Raw genomic sequence first — 20,491 nt, 5'->3', positions numbered from 1 at the left:
AGGAGGAGGAGGAGAAGGGTCACAATTGGTCAGATGAAGGAGAGCAAGAAGGTCGAGAGCTGGGTGACCTCAGAGCTCGACCACGCGATAACGGTAGGGAGGGAAGAGAACATGTCCAGAATCTTCATTGACTCCTTTCCTTCTCCTTCTCTTCTCCTTCCTCTCCCTCCGCCCTTTATCCCTCCTCCTTCCTCTCCCTCCTCCCTTTCCCATCCTTTCTTGTGTCCTTCCTCTTTCCCGCGGCTCTGATCTCCGGCCCCACCACCTCCTCCTCTCATTCTTCCCTCTTCCTCCTCAACCTCCTCCTCCTCCTCCTCCTCCTCCTCCTCCTCCTATTCCTCCTCCACCCACCTCCGAGAGCAGAAGGCCAACTCTGTCAGGACGGGAGGTTCAGCTTCGGTAAGGCCCGTGAGCTGGGAGGGAGAAGGTTGACTCCAGAGCGCAGCACGTGAGCGGCGAGCCAGACTGGAACGATGCTACCTCCCTACGTTCGGCCAACACATTCGAGCACGGGAACGGAGGGGTACTTCAGCTCACCTCCTGCTGGGCTCTGATGGCATGCAGGTGGATGATGGTGCGCCGGGGATGCCGAGGAGGGCAGAGACGCCGCCGCTGTCACGAACGAGCGAAGAGCGAGGGAGAAGGTGAGGAACGAGCCCTGAGTTCGGAGAGCAGAGGAAGAGGGAGGAGGGAGGAGGGAGGAGGGAGGAGGGAGGAGGGAGGAGGGAGGAGGGAAGATAGTGCTGGAGGGGAGAGCGGAGGGGAGGAAGAGAGCAAGGAGCAGGAGGAAGTCAAAAGTATTCATAGTGCACAGAACAAGTTCAGCTGCCAACTGTCGTCATGCTTATGCCCCCTGCAGAGTTTCGTTCGAAGGTCACCTATCCTCCGCCTCAAGCTCCACGTTCGACCCTTCCCAGCTCGGCAGAAGCGCCAGGCTTCCGGTTCACTTTCTTTTTCCCATACGCCTTTCCCTGCCTCCTCCCTCCTCTCTTTTCTCTTCTCTTCTCCTCTATTCCTCTACTATCCCTTTCATTCTCCTCTCCTCTGCCCTTCCCCACCCTCTCCACTCCTTCGCTTGTACCGGCTGATCCTCCTCATCAGCGCGCCCACTCGAGGATTCAAAAGCCCCAGAGCGTCTCCTCAGCTGGTACCGGCAGGTTCCCTGACTTCCCCCAGCTCTCCCCCTCCTGACCAGCCCAGCAGGAACGGGTCGCACTTCAAGGCCCCATCGGCATCGCAGGATGAGGAGGGGATTGAGTTCTGTATCTGAAGGTGTCCAATTAGCCTTTCTCAGCTCCTCCACTTCCAGCTGGGGGCTGCGCGGTCGTCTGCTGGGGGCTGCTCCCTCACTGGAGGTCTGCACCCCCCTTGTCCTACCACCCGCCATAGTGCGTGTAGTACCCCGAGGCCTTAGGGAAGTCAAAGTAGCCGGAGGGGATCGACGAGATAGCGCCGGTAGCGCTCATGCCTGCCACTCGCGCATTACCACCAGCACCTCTCCTCCTCCTCCTCCTCCTCCTCCTCCTCCTCCCTCCCTCCCTCCCTTCCTCCTCATCATCCCCATAATCTTCCTCTGTTCCATTCCTGCCGGTCAACCCCCCTTCGTTTCTTCCTTCTCAGTCTGCTTCCCCTCCTCCTCACTAACTACTCCGCCGCCCCTGACCACTCGTTGCCTCGGCTCCTCGCTTCCCGCATGCCCTCTCCTCTCTGCCTCACTGTCTTTCGTTCCGTCGTACGGGCTCTCCTCATCAGCCTCAGCTCCCAACCAGTCCAGCACTCTCCTGCAGCAGGGCAGGGTCAGCGAGGCGCAAACTTGCCATCAGCTGGGGATACAGGTCTTTCGTGTTGGGGAACGACTTGACGAAATCTGCTCCCTCCTGCGCATCCTTCCAGTCCGACGAGAAGAAGGGAAGCTCAGAGCTCGGGTCAGCGTCTTTGCTGCAGCCCACGAGTCACACCCAAGGTCTGAGGAATCCTGCCCTGCCCCGCACTCCCCGCTGCGAGCTCTCTCCTTCGCCCCTCCCCTTCCTCCCTCCCTCCTCTTCGCTCTTTGCTTGCTCCTCCCTCTTCGCTCCTCCCTCTCTCTTGCTCCCTCCCCTTTCCTCTTTCCTTCCCCCTCCCTTTTCTTCTCCCCCTCGCTCCTCCGCCTCGTCCTCCCCCACCTGCCCCGACTGTCCGGTCGAGCGCTGTCCTTCAAGTATTTCTCTGCGTCCCTGCAGAAGAAGCAGGCGTTCGACTTCACCTGAGCACACTCACTCAGCCAACAGCCCCGCCAACCGCCAACAAGCGCAACCCGATGGGTCACGGTGGGCTGCGAAGAAAGGAAGTCAGTCCATCCCTCAGCTCTACAAAGTGAAGATTCACCTGCTCCTTTCTCTTCCGTGCAATCGGCTGCGGCCTGCGGCCTCTGGTAGGAGCAGGCTGCGGGTCTTGTCAAGACAGGGAGGTCAATCCTCCTTCGTTGTCCTACCTTGCTGCTTCTCCTTTCGACGACTCTTGTCCTTGTCTTGACCTGGGAAGCAACGATGAGAAAGATGTGGCGACAGAGAGGGGGGGGAGGATGGGAAACAGGAGAGACCTCGGGATTGGTAGAGGGGCAAGAGGGGAATAGAAGAGAAGTAGAGAAAGGGAGGGGCAGGAAAGAGGAGCAGGAGGAGCAGGAGGAGCAGGAGCAGGAGCAGGAGCAGGAGCAGGAGCAGGAGCAGAGGTCTCACTGGCTTTCCATCCGGCCCGAGGTCATGGTAGTGCCTGACGACATCGAGAGAACAAACAAGAAGCCACAAGGTAGAGCGATGTCAGGGAGAGCTTGAGACGCAACGAGCACTCACAGCGAAGGCTCCCACTCCCAGAACCTACGGCAAGCATGTCAGTGCTTGCGTGAAGGGGGGCAGGAGTTGTCCTTACAGGGACGATGAGGGGGGAGTTAGAGTCGAGATTTCTTCTTGTTCAGTCCTGCAGCGTCTCGCATGTTACAAGCGATGCTGAGCAGGCTGCCTGCCACCTGTCGATCTCTTTCCCATCGTCCTCGCGCCCCTTGAAGCGTCTCGAGCTACCGCGCAAGTAGTCCAGCTGAACACCAGCAGGAGTCAGGGAAGACTGTGGCGTTCGCTTCCTACCTTCTTCAGCTCCTTCAGCTCAGCCTTCGGGTCTGACAACTGCTCTCACCAAAGTTGTCAGTCTCCTGCCATGTCCTCGAGACCTCGTATGACCTCCTCGTTCCACTCGCGGTTTGTCGCTGCGCGCTGGTTCCATCGCTCCTCCTCCTCCTGCTCACACTATCATCGCCGTGACCTGCACATGTCCAGGACTCGCCTGCCGCTGCTCATCAGTCGGAGGGGTCAGATCTGCTTGGGTCAGGTGCAGGTCGACGCCTTTCCTGCTCGACTGTCAGATCAACGATCTGGATGGAACGGGATTACCAAAGAGGGTCGTCGTCGTCGTCCTTTGGAGCCTGGTGAACACTCTTCTGCAGAGTTTTGATCTGGACAGACGAAGTGAGCAGGGACGGAGACACTTGGAAGCGCAAGACCTTGGACTTCAACGCCAGCTTCAGCAGATGGATCTGCGCGGGAACGGAATGAGGAGGGAGGAGGAGGATCGGAAATTTTTCACTTTGTTCATCTGTCGTTCGAGATCCCTTTGCAGATGCGTTTCAACATCGACATGCCGAACTTCTTTCGCGCTGCACAACATCATCAGGTCCAGCCTCCTCTCCCTCCTCCTGTCGTTGCGCACGTGGCTTCTAAACGAGCCTGTCGGAGGCTCCACGGGTCTAGAAAACCTGCTGTGCTGGTCGTTGTGGTAGTCCTGCAGTGAGATCAGAGCACACAAGACTGCCGAAAAGATCTTACGTCTCAGGACTGTACGTTTCAACTTCTCCCTCTCCCGTCGGCGCGCATGGTGAGGAGCTAGCCAAGAGGAAATGAGTGCGACAGTGAGTGCAAGAAACCATCCTCTGACATGATCGTGGTGGCAACAGGCTGCTGAGCACAGCCGAGCTGAACGTCTCGCCATAGCGAAGTGTCGACATACTTCCCCTTGGGATACGCAATGACCGAATGGTCGAGCATATCCTGCGCATCATTGCCCCGCCGAACCTGGGTAGTGCGTCAGGCCCCAGCTGCTCGAGCCATCGACATGGCAAGAGACCAGGTCCCTCAGGCTCGCCCTGTCGGCGACCAGAGCTGTCGGTTGATCCTCTCCAGCCCTCAAGCCAACGAGGAGCAGCATGGCGACCCCGCATGCCGCGATCGCAGCGCCCGCCCTACTGTTCAGCATTCTGCCATGGCCTGAACGGGCGTTGATTCGAATCGGTTTGATGCAATTGAATCGAACTAAACCTTCCCGATGATTGAATTTTATTGGTCTGATCCGCACTTTGTACTGAGGATATAGATTTGAATCGATTTACAGTGATCAAGTGGTGAAATCGGGAGTATTTAATCGATTTCGATCATGCACCTTGCCCCTACGAGATATTGAGATGACATGGCGGAGCAGGAGCAGCAGCAGAATGAGCAGCAGCAGAAGGAGCAGCAGCAGAAGGAGCAGCAGCAGAAGGAGCAGCAGCAGCAGGATGCTGTTGGTAGCAGGAGGAGGAGGAGGAGGAGGAGGAGGATGCTGTTGGTAGCACTACAAGCTCTCTTGTCTTTTTGGTACACGGTCGTGAGCATGTGCCAGTCGAGATACATTCCACATCGTACCATGTCAACCTTAGACCATCGCAATGTTCTGATCCCTTGCGCAGATGCTTTCAAAACCATCGTTCGTCGCCATCTCTTTCCTTCTCACATTGTAAAGTGCCTGGCAAGAGTGCTTTTCTCCTTACCACACTTTGCAGGGTTGTTGTTTGGAATGTTGTAGCCCCCATCACCCAGAAGAATGCCAGCTCATCGTCCTCGCTTCTGGAGGAGAGTTTGGCGGTGAGCCCTTCGATGGCTGACCGAGTCGCAAGGGTGAAGAAGACACCTCCCAAGAGTGTGAGGTAGGTCCAATGGGCAAGCCTGTAGCCCCTTGAAGTGAGAGTGCAGGAGAAAGCTTTCGGCTATGGCGACACTGTTGGCGCAAGAGGAAGTCTACAATGCGCTATCTCGTGAGGGAGACAAGTTCGGCAAGAGCAAAGCTCCGCAGCACAAATCCGGCTTTACATCTTGGATGCAGACTCTTTCCAGTCAGAGGGAGGAGAGCCAGATCGAGCAGAACGTACGGAGTCGAATGCTGAATAAGAACGGAGGATACGGAAGAGAAATCCTAAAGCAAGTTCCTGCTGCATACGACACTGAACTTCCTGCTTTAGCAACGCAGGCAGCGCACGAGGCCACTGAACGAGCTTATCACAAGCTCCGTGCAAAACTGGTTGAGGCGGGGGAGTGGAACAAGGGGTACCTGCCTCCAGGTAACGACTTGCTCCACAACCCGTTCGACTTCGACGGGAAGTTCGTGAACGACAAACAGAAGCTCGGTGAGATGTACGAGGCCGATGTCGACGCATGACGAGGTTGTTAGGCGTTGCATGCAAGCAAGCGTGTTCGCAGCATGAAGCTTGTAGGGGGTACACGTACCATCCTGCGAAGGGCGTGTGCTACCTCAAGACTGTGTCGTCGCCTAGTGGAGGTTTCGACTGCATGAACGATTGCTGGTAGTGCTCCTCCTCATCCTTCTCCTCCTCCTCCTCCTCATCCTCCTCCTCTTACGCCCTCACACAGGTACTGGGGGAGAATGCCTGGCCATGCTCCCGAGCTCGCTCTCAGTCTAGCGCAGGCTAGAATGGATCTAGGCCTGCAGGAACTCGCGCCTTCTTGCTGTTCTTGTGCGATGATTGTCAGGACAGGTGAAGGATGTGAAGGTCGGTAGTGGAGAACAGCTCAAACCCGGAGACACGGCAACGATCGGATACGTTGGAAAACTGCAAGATGGGTAATAACACTTGATTAAGCACAGCAAGTTGATTGACTTTATGTTACACAAGATCTGTGTTTGATCAAGGAAAGTATGTCTTCATGTTCCGAGAAGGGCAGGTGATATGATTATGGTGGAGCCGGCGGGCTTGACACATCCATCAAGGTCATCAAAGGCGACGACATCGGCCTGCAGGGCATGAGAGTAGGAGGAGAGCGCAAGTACGGCACTGAGGGCTCGTTGTGGACCCCTGACTGTCCCCGCAGGCTAACGATTCCTCCTTCCCTTGCTTACGGAGACCAGGGGTATCGTTGTGTTCCCTTGTGACTTGAACTGACGCTGCTGCCCTTGCGTGCGCAGGTACCCGGGCTCTATCCCTCCTAAGGCTACACTACACTTCGATGTGAAGTTGCTTCACATCTCCAAACGTCCGATAACGGCTGGGTACAAGTCGTCAAACTCCCCCAACTGAGGCCCAGGAGAAGGCGGTGACCTGCCCTATCATTCATCTCCGGGTGGTTCGAAGTCGTCGAGCTTATAAAAAGGCACTTGATATTCTTTTTATGAATCCTCATGAGTTATATCATGTCATGACTCTTCTAACACAAGCGAATTCCACTGAACGGACAATATCAATCACTCCGGCAAAAAATCGTTGCACTCTTGAAGTTGCAAAATGAAAGGTGCATGAACGACAAAAGTAGCATGCTTTCTTTTTAACAAAGCAAGGTGAAGCTCTGCTATAGTTGGTCTCAACGTTACACTTTTGAATTCCGTTTACACCCTTTAATTCACCGCTAAAATACAAAATACAAGACGTTTCTTGCGGTTCTTCGTGTGCAATACTGCCGGGTCAACAGAGCGTAACTTGGGTATCTTCTTCGTTCCATAAGTTCCATGCCTGCATCATGCTCCCAAGTTCATCCGGCAGGAAAGCATTAGTGGGAAAAGAACCTCGAAACTCTCCCTCTCGTAGCACCTCTCGAAGGTACTCTCCGATGAACTCCTTGTGCATGGATGTATTCTCGTTGACTACTTGCATGTTATTCTGACCTGCTGCAATCATTGAATCCTGTCTGGGTTCTCTCTGAAATGAATCATTTCAGCCTACATTTCAGCCAGTGATCCCACATTCGCGCGACCACGACCCTCGCGTCGTTGGATACTGCAGCAGGCTGTTGACTGCTACCGAGCGCAATTATGACACGACGGACAGGAAACTCCTTGCTATCAAGGATACGCTTCTTTCTTTTCGTTTGTATGCACAGAATTCCCGAAGAGGCTGCATCGGCTTCTCAAAGGGGAGGAACCGGCTCATTCACTCGCAAAAAGCAATACATCACGTTGATGACGACATGTAGATCCTAGACTACTCTTCACTGTATTTAATGATCTCTCCATCCGTTAGCATGCACTTGCATTTCCCTTCCCCATCGACCAGCAGGACATCCAGGTTTTCCACGAGATTGCATTCTTGTAGTCTTGAGATCACGATCGCAAGCGCTTCTGCAAGCGGCGAATCCCCTCCAACCACATACCCTCTGTAAATACCTGATATGGGCGGTCTGGGTAAAGGTTTTGAGATCTCGTGCATGAGGTTTTCCAGTTCTTTCCCAACAAGTTCTTCCTTCCCTGCGAAGCCAACGTCTCGCAGCTTCTTACAGACTTTTCTGCCATACTCACTCAATGTCTTCGTGTCTGCCGTCAACAAATGCTCATCCACAAACATCTTCACACTTTTCGTGAGAGACATACAGCCCCTGCTGTACCGTTCAATGGCCATCTCAATCAGAGCTCGGTTGTTGGGTATGACCTTGAACCGCGATAATTCTCGGAGAGTTTCAATCTTCTGTTGCTGCAATTGGTCGTGGAGTCTCTCCTTGTCGGTCCTGAGATCTTGCAGCCGCGCGTCCTTGTATGCAATGAGTGTATCCATGTGGGTCCTGAGATCTTGCAGCCGCGCGTCCTTGTATGCAATGAGTGTATCCTTGTGGGCGTCCTTGTCTGCAATGAGTGTATCCATGTGGGTCCTGAGATCTTTCAGCCGCGCGTCCTTGTATGCAATGAGTGTATCCTTGTGGGCGTCCTTGTCTGCAATGAGTGTATCCATGTGGGTCCTGAGATCTTTCAGCCGCGCGTCCTTGTATGCAATGAGTGTATCCTTGTGGGCGTCCTTGTCTGCAATGAGTGTATCCATGTGGGTCCTGAGATCTTTCAGCCGCGCGTCCTTGTATGCAATGAGTGTATCCTTGTGGGCGTCCTTGTCTGCAATGAGTGTATCCATGTCGGTCCTGAGATCTTTCAGCCGCGCGTCCTTGTCTGCAATGAGTGTATCCATGTGGGTCCTGAGATCTTTCAGCATTTCGGTCTTGAGATCTTCGATCCCTTTCTTCATGTCATCCAGGTGTCGCTCCATGCGGTCAAGCCTTTTGCTTGACTGCCACGGCCACCAGCTTGCTGATCCTGTTGGGGACATGCTGAGGGGTCTTGGCAGCGTGATCTGCCGTGGCCTCTCCCGACCAACACTGTAGAGCAGCTGCTTATCTCCTCCTAGTCTTCCTTTTCTTGTCTGCATGCTCAGACTCAAACCTCTCCTCAACATTTTCAGATAGAGAGCAACAAACTAGAGAGCAACAGAAGTAGAGATGTTGACTTCACAGTAATCATTGACAGAAAACTAAAGGAGAAGTATTGAACCTACTTCGAATCCTACTAGATCCCATAGCTCTACTTATAGCCTACTGTGGGGAAAACGAAACACCCGTTATATTTATATACATACAAAAATGCGATATTTATGCGGAGACTACCTACCTCCGAGACGAAGAGCACTACCCCTTAGCCTCCAGGTAACGACTTGCTCCACAACCCGTTCGACTTCGACGGGAAGTTCGTGAACGACAAACAGAAGCTCGGTGAGATGTACGAGGCCGATGTCGACGCATGACGTGGTTGTTAGGCGTTGCATGCAAGCAAGCGTGTTCGCAGCATGAAGCTTGTAGGGGGTACACGTACCATCCTGCGAAGGGCGTGTGCTACCTCAAGACTGTGTCGTCGCCTAGTGGAGGTTTCGACTGCATGAACGATTGCTGGTAGTGCTCCTCCTCATCCTTCTCCTCCTCCTCCTCCTCCTCCTCCTCCTCCTCCTCTTACGCCCTCACACAGGTAATGGGGGAGAATGCCTGGCCATGCTCCCGAGCTCGCTCTCAGTCTAGCGCAGGCTAGAATGGATCTAGGCCTGCAGGAACTCGCGCCTTCTTGCTGTTCTTGTGCGATGATTGTCAGGACAGGTGAAGGATGTGAAGGTTGGTAGTGGAGAACAGCTCGAACCCGGAGACACGGCAACGATCGGATACGTTGGAAAACTGCAAGATGGGTAATGACACTTGATTAAGCACAGCAAGTTGATTGACTTTATGTTACACAAGATCTGTGTTTGATCAAGGAAAGTATGTCTTCATGTTCCGAGAAGGGCAGGTGATATGATTATGGTGGAGCCGGCGGGCTTGACACATCCATCAAGGTCATCAAAGGCGACGACATCGGCCTGCAGGGCATGAGAGTAGGAGGAGAGCGCAAGTACGGCACTGAGGGCTCGTTGTGGACCCCTGACTGTCCCCGCAGGCTAACGATTCCTCCTTCCCTGGCTTACGGAGACCAGGGGTATCGCTGTGTTCCCTTGTGACTTGAACTGACGCTGCTGCCCTTGCGTGCGCAGGTACCCGGGCTCTATCCCTCCTAAGGCTACACTACACTTTGACGTGAAGTTGCTTCACATCTCCAGACGTCCGATAACGGCTGGGTACAAGTCGTCAAACTCCCCCAACTGAGGCCCAGGAGAAGGCGGTGAACTGCCCTATCGTTCCTCTCCGGGTGGTTCGAAGTCGTCGACCTCATAAAAAGGCACCCAGTTCCCTTTCATGTTGACCATGTCCTCCAAAGTGCAGTCGATGGGGCTGAAGGGAGGATCAGGAGGGGGTAGAGCAAGTAGGAGAAAAACGACTTACACCAACTTGATCCTCGCCTCCTTTTGCCGGTTGTGCTCGATCAATTCTTCCTGCAACCACACGCGCGTCAGAGCCGGAGCCCTCGAGAGACGGGCCGCACCGAGAACAAGTCCCATGCCTGCACTCCACGTAGCTCCGGGTCCTCCTCGTGTGCCTGCAGCCTGTCACGGAGAGCGAGCACTGGAGACTTGTGACGGGGGCACCTTGCGGACCTCCTGGACGAGAGCGAACGTCCTGTCGTTGATCTTGACATCGTGCTGTCTCATCGTCTCTACAAGGAGAATAGCTTCTTTTAGCCCGTCCCCACCTGTTCGCCATCACGTCCTGCAAGGCAGACAAAAGAGCAGGCTGACCGAAAGACTTGCACCTCGACAACAAGGCGTTGAAGGTGAAGACGTTCGGAACCATGTCATTCTCAGTAAGGTACCTATCTTCGAATCAGGGCTGGCGTTTGGGCATCTCTGCCTGAGCACTTGATAATGGGGATTAGGAGTTTGACTCGCTCTTCGCTCCTTTGGCATCTGAAGACATGGCGTTAGAAATGGATGCACGCAAGTCTGCACCTGACATGTCCACGACGTAGTTGAAGATCGAGTCATCGCCGGACTTCCTAACCTTTGAACACGAACTTCACCTATCCTAAACAAACTCGTAAGGGCTGAGAGCACCTGAAGGAGCTGTAAAGCTCCAAGAACACGTTGGGACTCCGTCGAGTCTCCAAACTTTGCCAAATCCTGTGGTGGAATAAGACGCATAGCAAATTCAATGAGCTAGAAAACCTCCATTATCATTTGAAAGGTGACAGCATTCGGTAGAATGCCAGTCAATGACATCTTAGTGATAATCTGGCCATGAATGTCACATCGATCCATCCAGATCTTAGCTGCTTCTGTTGCTCACATTCATGATTTCCTCTTGAGACTGCCCTGGGTCTCCAGACTTGGCACGAACGACAGCCGACAAGATCGCATTGTAAGTGATCACATTCGGCTGAACTCCCGCTTGAATCATCATGTCTATCACCTGCCAAGGACATCAATCACCGTCAAGTCGTTTACATGTTGTACTTGCTGCCCTTGAGAGGCGGCAGCTCCTGGGTCTGTGATTTCACCCGCCTGGACTGCACGAACAATGATAGTAGCAAGAGAATTGAATGTAACAACGTTGGGCCTATGCAAAGGAGTCAAAGCGAAAAAACGACCATTGATTGAGCAACAATCAGGCGGATATCTTGGAGTGGTTAATACTATCCTAGCAAGGGATGGAGAGGCCTACCTGACTCCATTCTTCAGCATCATGTAGAGAATTTCCTGGGCATTCGCAAAGGCGTTGGTGTCGCCGTCGGCAGCAGACATCGCACAAACGTTGATGAGTGAGTTGTATGTGATAACATCAGGCTCGATCCTGTTTGCAGACATCCTCTCCAATATCTGCAGCCCAACGCTTACCCCATCGTTTCCTGTCGCTGATTTTGCACAAGCATCGATCATGGCGTTGAACACTGACGTGTCCGGCAGCAGTCCGTCCTCCTCCATCAGATCCAGAATGTGAAAGCACTTGCTAATGATCATTGGACCACTGTCCCGGGCAGCTCTCGAGCAAGAGAATAACAACATGTTATAGCTGGCTACGTTTGGCTTGATTTGATATTCTTGCATCTTATCAAAAACGCTCGATGCTTTGTCAAAGCATTCGGCATATCCGCATTCAATGGCATTTGAGCATGTTTCCAAGAGTAGATTGAAGGTGACGAGGTCAGGTGGCAATTTCATGGATTTCATGTCTTCAAAGATATCAAAAGCAGCGTTTACAGCTTCTTCCATTTGATCTGTGCCTGCAGCTTTCTTGCACACTGTTAGGACGGAGTTGATTGTCAAAAGATTCACTTCAAGGTTTTTACGACGCATTTCAGCCAAGGCATCAAGAGCCTTAAAGAGAGCCATCTTGTCTCCTTCGGAAACAGACTCAACGTATTGCCTGATCATTCTGTTGTAAAACTGGACTGAGGTCACATTACCAACTTGTTTCATCAGGTTCAGACTTCTCTCTTCCTTCTCAGCTTGAGTTGATGAATTCGCACTCGTCGCTGCTTGGGACCAAGCATCCATCAGCTTCAACGCACTCTCGCTCGCCCTGAAAGCTGAACTCTTCGGCCTGGTTGCATTGAACTCCGATTCGCCGAGGCCCCCTCCCGTGGGCACGTCCAACGTCTTCACAACCGAGAAGGCATACCCTCTGGTGCTATCTTTCTTTTCGACCGTCTTTGACCTCTGTGAGTCCTTCAGTCGAAATATCTTTGCAGCAGAGTTAGGCTTCTTGGAGACGCTGAAACGATCAGATGATGAGAGCAACTGGGCGACCGTCGCCCGCCTCTCTCTCGTGAACGAATCGAGATCCTTGCCTGGGAACATCGCTCTCCACTTCCTGCCGAACGAGAGCGAGTCAAGTTCATCGTCGTTCTGCCTCAGCAGCGTTTCTGCCATCGAAAGGAACTTCTCCATCTCCTCGTCCCCTTGGCTCGTCAGTCCCTGCCCGAGTCGTATCCTCGAGGTTCGATGCAGTCGAGGTATGGGCTTCCATGATCCTCCCGGAGGAGGCAGGGGAGAGGAGAGAGCTCGAGCGGCAGCAGCCAGCATCTTCTCAGCCATCAGGCTTGAAGGCAGTTGAAACCCCAGCGACTGAAGCGCGAGGCCATGAAGCAGGCACACCATCAAAGTTCCATTGCGCCTCATCCTGCCCATCCCTCATCACCGGGAGCCTATACAGAGCCTATACCTTACTCGGTTGGAGTCCGGCCGGGCCGGGCCGTGAGTCACCGGCTCACCGTGGTCTTTCACTGCGGTCCGGGTCACTGGCGTTCACGGTTCAAGTTGGCAGGATTGGTTCGTCAGCTCAAGGCCTCCCTGTCCTACGCTGCCATCATCGCGGGTGCATCCGGGAGTCCCGGTATGCGTCTCATTCCTTCGGCGGCGGCCACCGCGACATCGCTGGCATGGCGTTAAGTGAAGGTATCAGTTAAGTTTGGGAGACAGCAGTCGGCAGGATTGGGTTTGGTTCTCGCTGTCATTCTCTTCTCGCCGTTTGGCCTGTGCGACAATGTCAGGGTCAAGCCTCTTCGACTCTCCTGATTGTCCTCGTACTGATTTTTAACTTAACTTTGAGTAAAGATTGGACCCAGTTTGTTCAAGTGATCCCCCCGCCCGGCCCCGCGGCGGAGTCACGGGCCGGGTCCGGGGCGCGTAAGCCCGGGCCGGGCCCTACCAGACGTGCCCGGCCCCGGCCTCAATGAGTCAGACTCAGCACCGTTGGCAGTGGCCCTTGCTCAATCCGATGTTGCCAGTTGAAGAAACACTGCGGCTTCGCAGGACAGGCGGCCTGAAGCCTTGAAGCATGGAGATTGAAGTTACTGGGGGGCCTTGAAGTTCAGGATAAAGCCACGACCCGAGTGAAGAGCTATAGCGATTGAGAAACTTCATTCAATTACACTGACTCCTTACATTCAACAAGCATAACTTTGTATCGACATATCTACAATAAATCCTCCTGCCTCCTCTCCATCAACTCCTGGCTCTCCGCCAAGATCATCTGGTTGTACCTGTCGTAGTGCACCTTGCGGTTCAAGCTGATCACCTTCCGCACCCTCCTCGCATTCCTCACAACACGCTCGTACACGTTCCTCACAAACGGCGACTGCGGCACACCCGACTCGACCTTGCTCCCGTCCGCTGACACCAGCCGCAGCCACTGCTCCTCCATCGGCCCGTAGCTCTTCTCCAAGACCATCGCAGGCACCGCAAGAAGCCTCTCCAGCATCTCCCTCGAGTACGCTGACGGCTGGCTGGGCGACAGGCAAGAGGCGATGACCTCCTTCTCTGCCGCTGACAGCTCGGCCTCGAAGCTCGACGTCGCTGCCTTGACACGCTCCTCCTTGTCGACAAGCGACGCCTCGAAGCTGTTGAGCGACGTCTTCAAGTGCTCCAGCAGCTCCGTCACCTTCGGGTCCTTCTTCGTCGCCATCAGTCGCTGCGACGCCACCGCTAGCATGCACGCCGCCAGCACGTCGAAGTGGAAGTCCGCGTGGTACTTGCGTAGCCTGCTGATGTCCAGCTGCAGGGTCTCTGGGCAAGCGTCGGTCTTGACGGGCTCACTCCCCATGATCAGGCTCAAGACCGCAGCCGTGTGGATCTGCTCGTACGCCGCGCCCTCGCCCTGCACGAGCTTCGACAGGACTGCCCGGCCCCTCCCTACCTCCTTCTCTACCACCGCCCGGATCCACTCTGGCGTGCGCTGGAGGTAGGCTGGGTTGGCTTTAATCTTCTTGTCCATGTGCGCTCGCTCGTACTCGATCCCGTGGTTCTGAATGACGTGAGCGATGTTCCGTAGCCGGGCGTTGGCCGCGTCTACTCTCATGACGTTCACCCGCCCCAGCACATACTCCAGCGCCTTGCAGAACAGCGTCGGCTGGTCCTCTGGCGTGCCAGCTCGGAGCTCCTCCTCGAGAGCCTTCCAGCCTGCCTGCGTCTCCTGCTTCCGCGAGGGCTCCTGCATCTCCATTGCAATCCCCAGCATCCCCTCGATCAACGACACACACGACGACCAGTCCAGCGCCCCTGACTCGATCTGCTCTTGCCAGTAGGCCGTGTCGATCTTCTCCTTGAGCTCCTTGCTCCGGCTAGGCGATAGGTCGATCATCCCGTCCCTCACCTCCCCTACCACCTTGAGCACTCGCACGTAGCACGGCGGGGTGAGCCTCAGGTCGTCTACCAGGCTGTCCCAGAAAGCCACCTTGAAGCTCTCCCTCACCTTGGACAGCACGGGGTTGTCGAGGTAGCCTGCCCCCTGCTCGTCGAGCTTGAAGGCGGGATCCAGCAGCAGCTCATGCGCCAGCTGCTCGTTGGTCATCCGGCCGGGCAGCGAAGACAGCCCGGACGCATTCGTCGAGGACGGTAGCTCTGCTGGCCTCGAGCTGCTCCCGGCCCCTTGCGAGGAGGACGAAGCTGTCTCCTCCGACGGCTCCGCGTCGACCGCAGTGAAGCCTTGCTGCCTTAGCGCCTCGTCGAAGCTCTCCAGCCCCTGGGCTCCTGCGATCTGTAGCATCTTGGCTCGGAGCTTCGCCTTCTGCGCTCGGAACTCCTCCTTCACAGACATGTACTCCTGGGCGTCAGGGCTGAGGTGTGACTCCGCACGGTAGAGGGCGAGAAGCGCATGCTTGATGCGCTCGGTGAGCTTGTGCTCGTCCGGGACTTTCCAGTCCTTGAAGCGAGCGAGGTAGACGTTGAGCTGCTTGAGGAAGGGCCTCCACGAGCTCCAATCATGCTGTGTGAGAGGCTGAGCGCGAGAGTTTTCAATTCCAGCGCATATTTGTCTAATGCTTGTGACGAGGTCGGCGGCGGCATGCTGCACTTGTTTCTCGAGGTGGCCGATGCTCTCGAAGCAGCTGCCGGGTCGGTTGACGACGAGAAAGGCGGCCATGAGGACTCGGACGTTGAACTGCTCTACCGTCTCGTCCTTGTCCAGTGGGAGGCCTCGCTTGACAATAGCGCGCTGGATGAGGAAGATAATGCTTGTTATTAGATGTCTGAAGTCTCTGACAACCCACTTCTTCTGAGAGCGATTCACCATAGCTTGAAAAATTACATCTGAAGGCCACGTTTGAACAAGTTGAGTTCGCTGCAACGCTGCAACTAGCCGTTTCAGCGATTTCTTACAGGCATTGTATTGAAAAAAGCGTAAAATGATTTTTGCAGACGCTCTTCTTTGCATGAGGAGTGGCTCACCAGCCCGATGAATTTGCGTGCAAGGAAGTTCACAGATCTCAATCTTGTTTGACTCGTTAGTGCAACCATTCGGGTATCGTTGTCGCTTTATACTTTGAATGTCAGGAACGTACTGTTGGAGATCTGTATCGGAGAAAACTATCGAGGATTCTTTTCTTTTTCTACAAGAAACATCCTGATCTTTGATATCACTTCTGTGGATGTTGTATGAATTTGAATGAGTGATAGAGGGCATGTTTTGGGAAAGGTTTTGCACTTGGGAAAGGATTCTGGGGAACAAGGGAGGGGGAATCGTGGGGAGAATACAATGAAAGAACGAGGAGGTTCTATGCAGAAGTATGCGAGGCTGTGGGAGTAGAGCTGAGGAGGCAGCTGAGGAGGTGTGGAGGTGGTTTTGAGTGGCAGGAGAGGTGCAAGGAGGGAGTGAAGATGGATGTGAGGGAAGAACGAGCAAGGTTGTGAAACCGATCAGCTTTTATAGCTCCGGTCACCCCTACCCCTCCTCAGCACCCCCCACCCCCTCACCCCCTCACCACCTCACCCCCTCACCCTGTGGCCCATCGTGGATAACCCCCACATTATCCAGACCTGGAATAAATGAAGTACCGGGTCAGATAGCCATGCACTCACCCCGACCCAATTCCAATTTTTTCCACGAACTCAGGGAGAGTACCCATTGGGGGGTAGTCAGGTTTAGCCAGGAACTTGCTAAGACCGTTACATATCCGCATAACGGTAGAAAACGGGCAGTTTTAAAAAGTATATATATATATATATATATATATATATATATATATTCGTTTTTCCCACACTACCACTAGAATCAGGTACCGGTGCTTACGGCACCTGTCTATAAAAAGTTTTATAGGCTCTATAAAACCCCTAGTTGCTCTAATCCAATCTGATGGGGTATTCGACAGAAAAGAGCCCAAAATCATGGGTTACAGATTAAAATCTTATCTATTTTAAAGCATATTCTCCTCTGCCTTCACCGGTCCAAACAAGGCAAGTACATCTAGGGGGTGGGTACTATCTGGTACTAATTAATAATTGTCAACAACCTTTTTATCATTACGGTACAAAAAGTATTCTTGTATTCGACTACCCCACCACTTCCCTCTCACTACCCCCCGATTACCCTCACCTCTCCTCAATCCACCACCCCCCACCCTCCTTTGTCGGAGAACATCGGTTGTCACAGGGGTGGTCGTCATACCCCCAACAGACTACAGTACCCCCTCCTGGCAGCTATACATAGGAGGGGTACCTCATCACTTTCTTGGAAAGTCTACAGTACCCCCTTGTGGCAGCCTGACATCCTATACCCATGAGGGGTACTTCATCACTTTGTTGGAAAGTCTACAGTACCCCCTTCTGGCACCCTGACATACTATACCTAGGAGGGGTGCTACATCACCACTCCTCCCTCGTTCACTCATCCCACATCGTCGCGGAGTATGTCATTCGCACACCAATGCTGCTAACACTGTTCAGTGTCGTACATTCTGGGGCACTGCGGCAAGCTCTGCAGTTATCTATATCAGTTCATCAGACCATCTCTTACTTGTCAGGGCTACTCCCATTGAGATCCTCTACTACCTGTTATGCCCATTGCACGTTGTCGGCAGGTTGTTGGTTTCACGATGGTGAACGCTGTGATGGCAACTACTATCCTTCTGTCCCCAACACTCGTCCACGTGTGTTTATCTTCGAAGTACCTTTACCCTACCTTGCAATGCTAGTCTGGACTTTGCAAACTCCTCGTTTTAAGGCATCCATCACTCCACGTTTACTTCTTCCGCTGGTAAATACACCTTTGTCAACAACCTTTCCATCGCTTGCCGGATCTCGTCTATGTCCCCTTGGCCAAATGAATTCACCGCCATGTTTCCAGACAGGCAGTCAGCTATTCCGCACAGAAATATGCCACATGACACGGAATCAGTTTGTCTCGGGATCTGTGTCAGGTGATTCAAACTCGGTGAATAACATCGGGTATTTGAAACTTCTCTACTGACCTGGTTCGAAGCCATGTATTCCTCCTGCCAAATCTCTCCTGCATCCAATCCCTCTTGCTGCCATTCATGTCGCAAGAAATCTATTTCACCCATCACGACACATGGTATTTCTGAAAATGTTGAGGAGAGTTTTCAGCCTGAGCATGCAGAGAAGACAAGGAAGACTAGGAGGAGATAAGCAGCTGCTCTACAGTGTTGGTCGGGAGAGGCTACGGCAGATCACGCTGCCAAGACCCCTCAGCATGTCCCCAACAGGATCGGCAAGCTGGTCAGGGTGGCCGTGGCAGTCAAGCAGACTTCGTCGCATTGAGCTATGCCTGGATGAGATGAAGAAACAGTTTGAAGAAGAAGTCAAGGCCGACAAGGAGAGACTCATTGCCGACAAGGAGAAAATCATTGCCGACAAGGAGATGCAGCTGAAAGTGATCAAGGCCGACAAGGAGATGCAGCTGAAAGAGATCAAGGCCGACAAGGAGATGCAGCTGAAAGAGATCAAGGCCGACAAGGAGATGCAGCTGAAAGAGATCAAGGCCGACAAGGAGAGACTCTACAAGCAATTGCAGCAACAGAAGATTGAAACTCTCCGAGAATTATCGCGGTTCAAGGTCATACCCAACAACCGAGCTCTGATTGAGTTCGCCCTGTCCAGCAGCGGCATGTCTCTCACGAAAGCTTTGGAGATGTTTGTGGATGAGCATTTGTTGACGGCGGACACGAAGACATTGAGTGAGTATGGCAGAAAAGTCTGTAAGAAGCTGCGAGACGTTGGCTTCGCAGGGAAGGAAGAACTAGTTGGGAAAGAACTGGAAAACCTCATGCACGAGATCTCAAAACCTTTACCCAGACCGCACGTATCAGGTAAGATTTACAGAGGGTATGTGGTTGGAGGGGATCCGCCGCTTGCAGAAGCGCTTGCGATCGTGATCTCAAAACTACAAGAATGCAAGCTCGTGGAAAACCTGGATGTCCTGCTGGTCGATGGGGAAGGGAAATGCAAGTGCATGCTAACGGATGGAGAGATCATTAAATACAGTGAAGAGTAGTCTAGGATCTACATGTCGTTATCAACGTGATGTATTGCTTTTTGCGAGTGAATGAGCCGGTTCCTCCCCTTTGAGAAGCCGATGCAGCCTCTTCGGGAATTCTGTGCATACAAACGAAAAGAAAGAAGCGTATCCTTGATAGCAAGGAGTTCCCTGTCCGTCGTGTCATAATTGCGCTCGGTAGCAGTCAACAGCCTGATGCAGTATCCAACGACGCGAGGGTCGTGGTCGCGCGAATGAGGGATCACTGGCTGAAATGTAGGCTGAAATGATTCATTTCAGAGAGAACCCAGACAGGATTCAATGATTGCAGCAGGTCAGAATAACATGCAAGTAGTCAACGAGAATACATCCATGCACAAGGAGTTCATCGGAGAGTACCTTCGAGAGGTGCTACGAGAGGGAGAGTTTCGAGGTTCTTTTCCCACTAATGCTTTCCTGCCGGATGAACTTGGGAGCATGATGCAGGCATGGAACTTGTGGTTCTGTAGAAATGGAACGAAGAAGATACCCAAGTTACGCTCTGTTGACCCGGCAGTATTGCACACGAAGAACTGCAAGAAACGTCTTGTATTTTGTATTTTAGCAGTGAACTAAGGGGTGTAAACATTCGGAACACACTTGAACCTATGTAATAATGTGAAAAGGTGTGGAGGGATTTGAATTCGAAAGTGTAACGTGGCCCAGTGGAGACCGTCAACTATAGCAGAGCTTCACTAAACGGACAATATCAATCATTCCGGCAAAAAATCGTTGCACTCTTGAAATTGCAATGAAAGGTGCATGAACGACAAAAGTAGCACAGTGCTTTCTTTTTAACAAAGCATATCACGATATCAACATCGTGAGAGCACTCGGAGACTTTGTTCTTCCGTGGCGGCCTGAGCACTTCTCCAGGCTCTCAACTTGAATTTTCTGATTACTTAACTATTCTTTGAGCCGAGCCGGCCTCGCTGGCATCTGACTGTGAAACAGCCACAGAAAGTTCTGTGCAAAAAAAAAAAAAAAAAAGCCACGAACTTCACGGTCAACTGAAAATTTGAGAAAGGCAATTCTCATATTGATTTATGCTCCTTGAACTTTGGAATTTCATCGAAACATTTCCCCTACTTTCATTCTTCCGCTCTCGGGGATTTAGAAGTTTCCACTGCACGATTTGAATTTTGAAGTGCATTGCAAGGAAATCACAGTAGTGATTGATTTGAACGGCATGTTGTGGGATGTGTTTGATCAAGGAGCGCGAATAATGAAGAGGAAAGCGATGACAGGGAATCTGCAATAGAATAGATCGAGAGAATGATCGATAACTTAGGACGAAATTGCGACGATTGAGAGCCAAATCTGTGTGACTAACTTGTAAGTAAGATGTATACTTTCAAGATCATCGCCATATGTGGATCTTCTGCACTGCATGTTTGGGATTCAACGAAGTTCAGTGAAATTCCTGCTGAGACGGTTGAAACCTGGGAAACTGAAAACATAAAGATTGCAGCATTCCGTTCTGGGCAAAGTTACATTGTAGCATTTCACCTTCGACATGATGCTGAGTTAATCCGGATCGAGAAATGCTCTCTCTCTCCCCTGCATGAAGTAGATTCGATTTGGAGTGATGTTCCCCCGAATGTATGTATTCACTCTTCCATTGTAGACGATGTACAGAAATTTGTCAGTAGCAATGTACATAAGGAACTTGTCCATTTTTTGAAGGAAAGACAAGGAGATAATGAAATATATTTCACCGGATATTC

The 20,491-nt window shown here is 52.7% G+C and overlaps 7 protein-coding genes across 7 annotated transcripts; 3 read left to right on the top strand and 4 right to left on the bottom strand.

The window, feature by feature from the left end:
- Positions 1–1,373: 1,373 nt before the first annotated feature.
- Positions 1,374–4,278, bottom strand: GUITHDRAFT_102867 (hypothetical protein; the record flags this gene model as incomplete). Its single annotated transcript, XM_005838529.1, has 20 exons — positions 1,374–1,468; positions 1,717–1,781; positions 1,834–1,938; positions 2,163–2,242; positions 2,294–2,311; positions 2,365–2,421; positions 2,471–2,512; positions 2,715–2,748; positions 2,829–2,852; positions 2,905–2,952; positions 3,002–3,069; positions 3,117–3,155; positions 3,277–3,376; positions 3,420–3,481; positions 3,530–3,562; positions 3,613–3,682; positions 3,736–3,807; positions 3,852–3,908; positions 3,961–4,097; positions 4,150–4,278. The coding sequence occupies 20 exons, from the start codon at positions 4,276–4,278 to the stop codon at positions 1,374–1,376; spliced, it is 1,335 nt and encodes a 444-aa protein (XP_005838586.1).
- A 494-nt stretch (positions 4,279–4,772) lies between these two features.
- On the top strand, positions 4,773–6,370 carry GUITHDRAFT_161569 (hypothetical protein; the record flags this gene model as incomplete). Its single annotated transcript, XM_005838528.1, has 10 exons — positions 4,773–4,794; positions 4,841–4,984; positions 5,031–5,461; positions 5,506–5,594; positions 5,643–5,705; positions 5,831–5,916; positions 5,969–6,017; positions 6,064–6,119; positions 6,165–6,203; positions 6,259–6,370. The coding sequence occupies exons 2-10, from the start codon at positions 4,935–4,937 to the stop codon at positions 6,368–6,370; spliced, it is 975 nt and encodes a 324-aa protein (XP_005838585.1). The 5' UTR covers positions 4,773–4,794; positions 4,841–4,934.
- An 897-nt stretch (positions 6,371–7,267) lies between these two features.
- GUITHDRAFT_102865 (hypothetical protein) lies at positions 7,268–8,314 on the bottom strand (the record flags this gene model as incomplete). Its single annotated transcript, XM_005838527.1, has 1 exon — positions 7,268–8,314. The coding sequence occupies one exon, from the start codon at positions 8,312–8,314 to the stop codon at positions 7,268–7,270; it is 1,047 nt and encodes a 348-aa protein (XP_005838584.1).
- Positions 8,315–9,185: 871 nt separating this feature from the next.
- GUITHDRAFT_66016 (hypothetical protein) lies at positions 9,186–9,728 on the top strand (the record flags this gene model as incomplete). The annotated part of the gene is made up of 5 exons (XM_005838526.1): positions 9,186–9,274; positions 9,327–9,375; positions 9,422–9,477; positions 9,523–9,561; positions 9,617–9,728. Coding segments are annotated over 5 exons (345 nt in total), but the record flags the coding sequence as incomplete, so codon positions are not given.
- Positions 9,729–11,176: 1,448 nt separating this feature from the next.
- On the bottom strand, positions 11,177–11,848 carry GUITHDRAFT_65976 (hypothetical protein; the record flags this gene model as incomplete). The annotated part of the gene is made up of 1 exon (XM_005838525.1): positions 11,177–11,848. The coding sequence occupies one exon, from the start codon at positions 11,846–11,848 to the stop codon at positions 11,177–11,179; it is 672 nt and encodes a 223-aa protein (XP_005838582.1).
- Positions 11,849–13,433: 1,585 nt separating this feature from the next.
- On the bottom strand, positions 13,434–15,527 carry GUITHDRAFT_102862 (hypothetical protein; the record flags this gene model as incomplete). Its single annotated transcript, XM_005838524.1, has 1 exon — positions 13,434–15,527. The coding sequence occupies one exon, from the start codon at positions 15,525–15,527 to the stop codon at positions 13,434–13,436; it is 2,094 nt and encodes a 697-aa protein (XP_005838581.1).
- Positions 15,528–17,942: 2,415 nt separating this feature from the next.
- Positions 17,943–18,743, top strand: GUITHDRAFT_102861 (hypothetical protein; the record flags this gene model as incomplete). Its single annotated transcript, XM_005838523.1, has 3 exons — positions 17,943–18,426; positions 18,478–18,558; positions 18,607–18,743. The coding sequence occupies 3 exons, from the start codon at positions 17,943–17,945 to the stop codon at positions 18,741–18,743; spliced, it is 702 nt and encodes a 233-aa protein (XP_005838580.1).
- Positions 18,744–20,491: the final 1,748 nt, after the last annotated feature.

Source organism: Guillardia theta, assembly GCF_000315625.1.
Source record: "Guillardia theta CCMP2712 unplaced genomic scaffold GUITHscaffold_11, whole genome shotgun sequence".
Taxonomy (NCBI): domain Eukaryota; class Cryptophyceae; order Pyrenomonadales; family Geminigeraceae; genus Guillardia; species Guillardia theta.
Note: the sequence above shows the minus strand (reverse complement) of the source record. Positions and strands in the feature narration are given on the sequence as shown.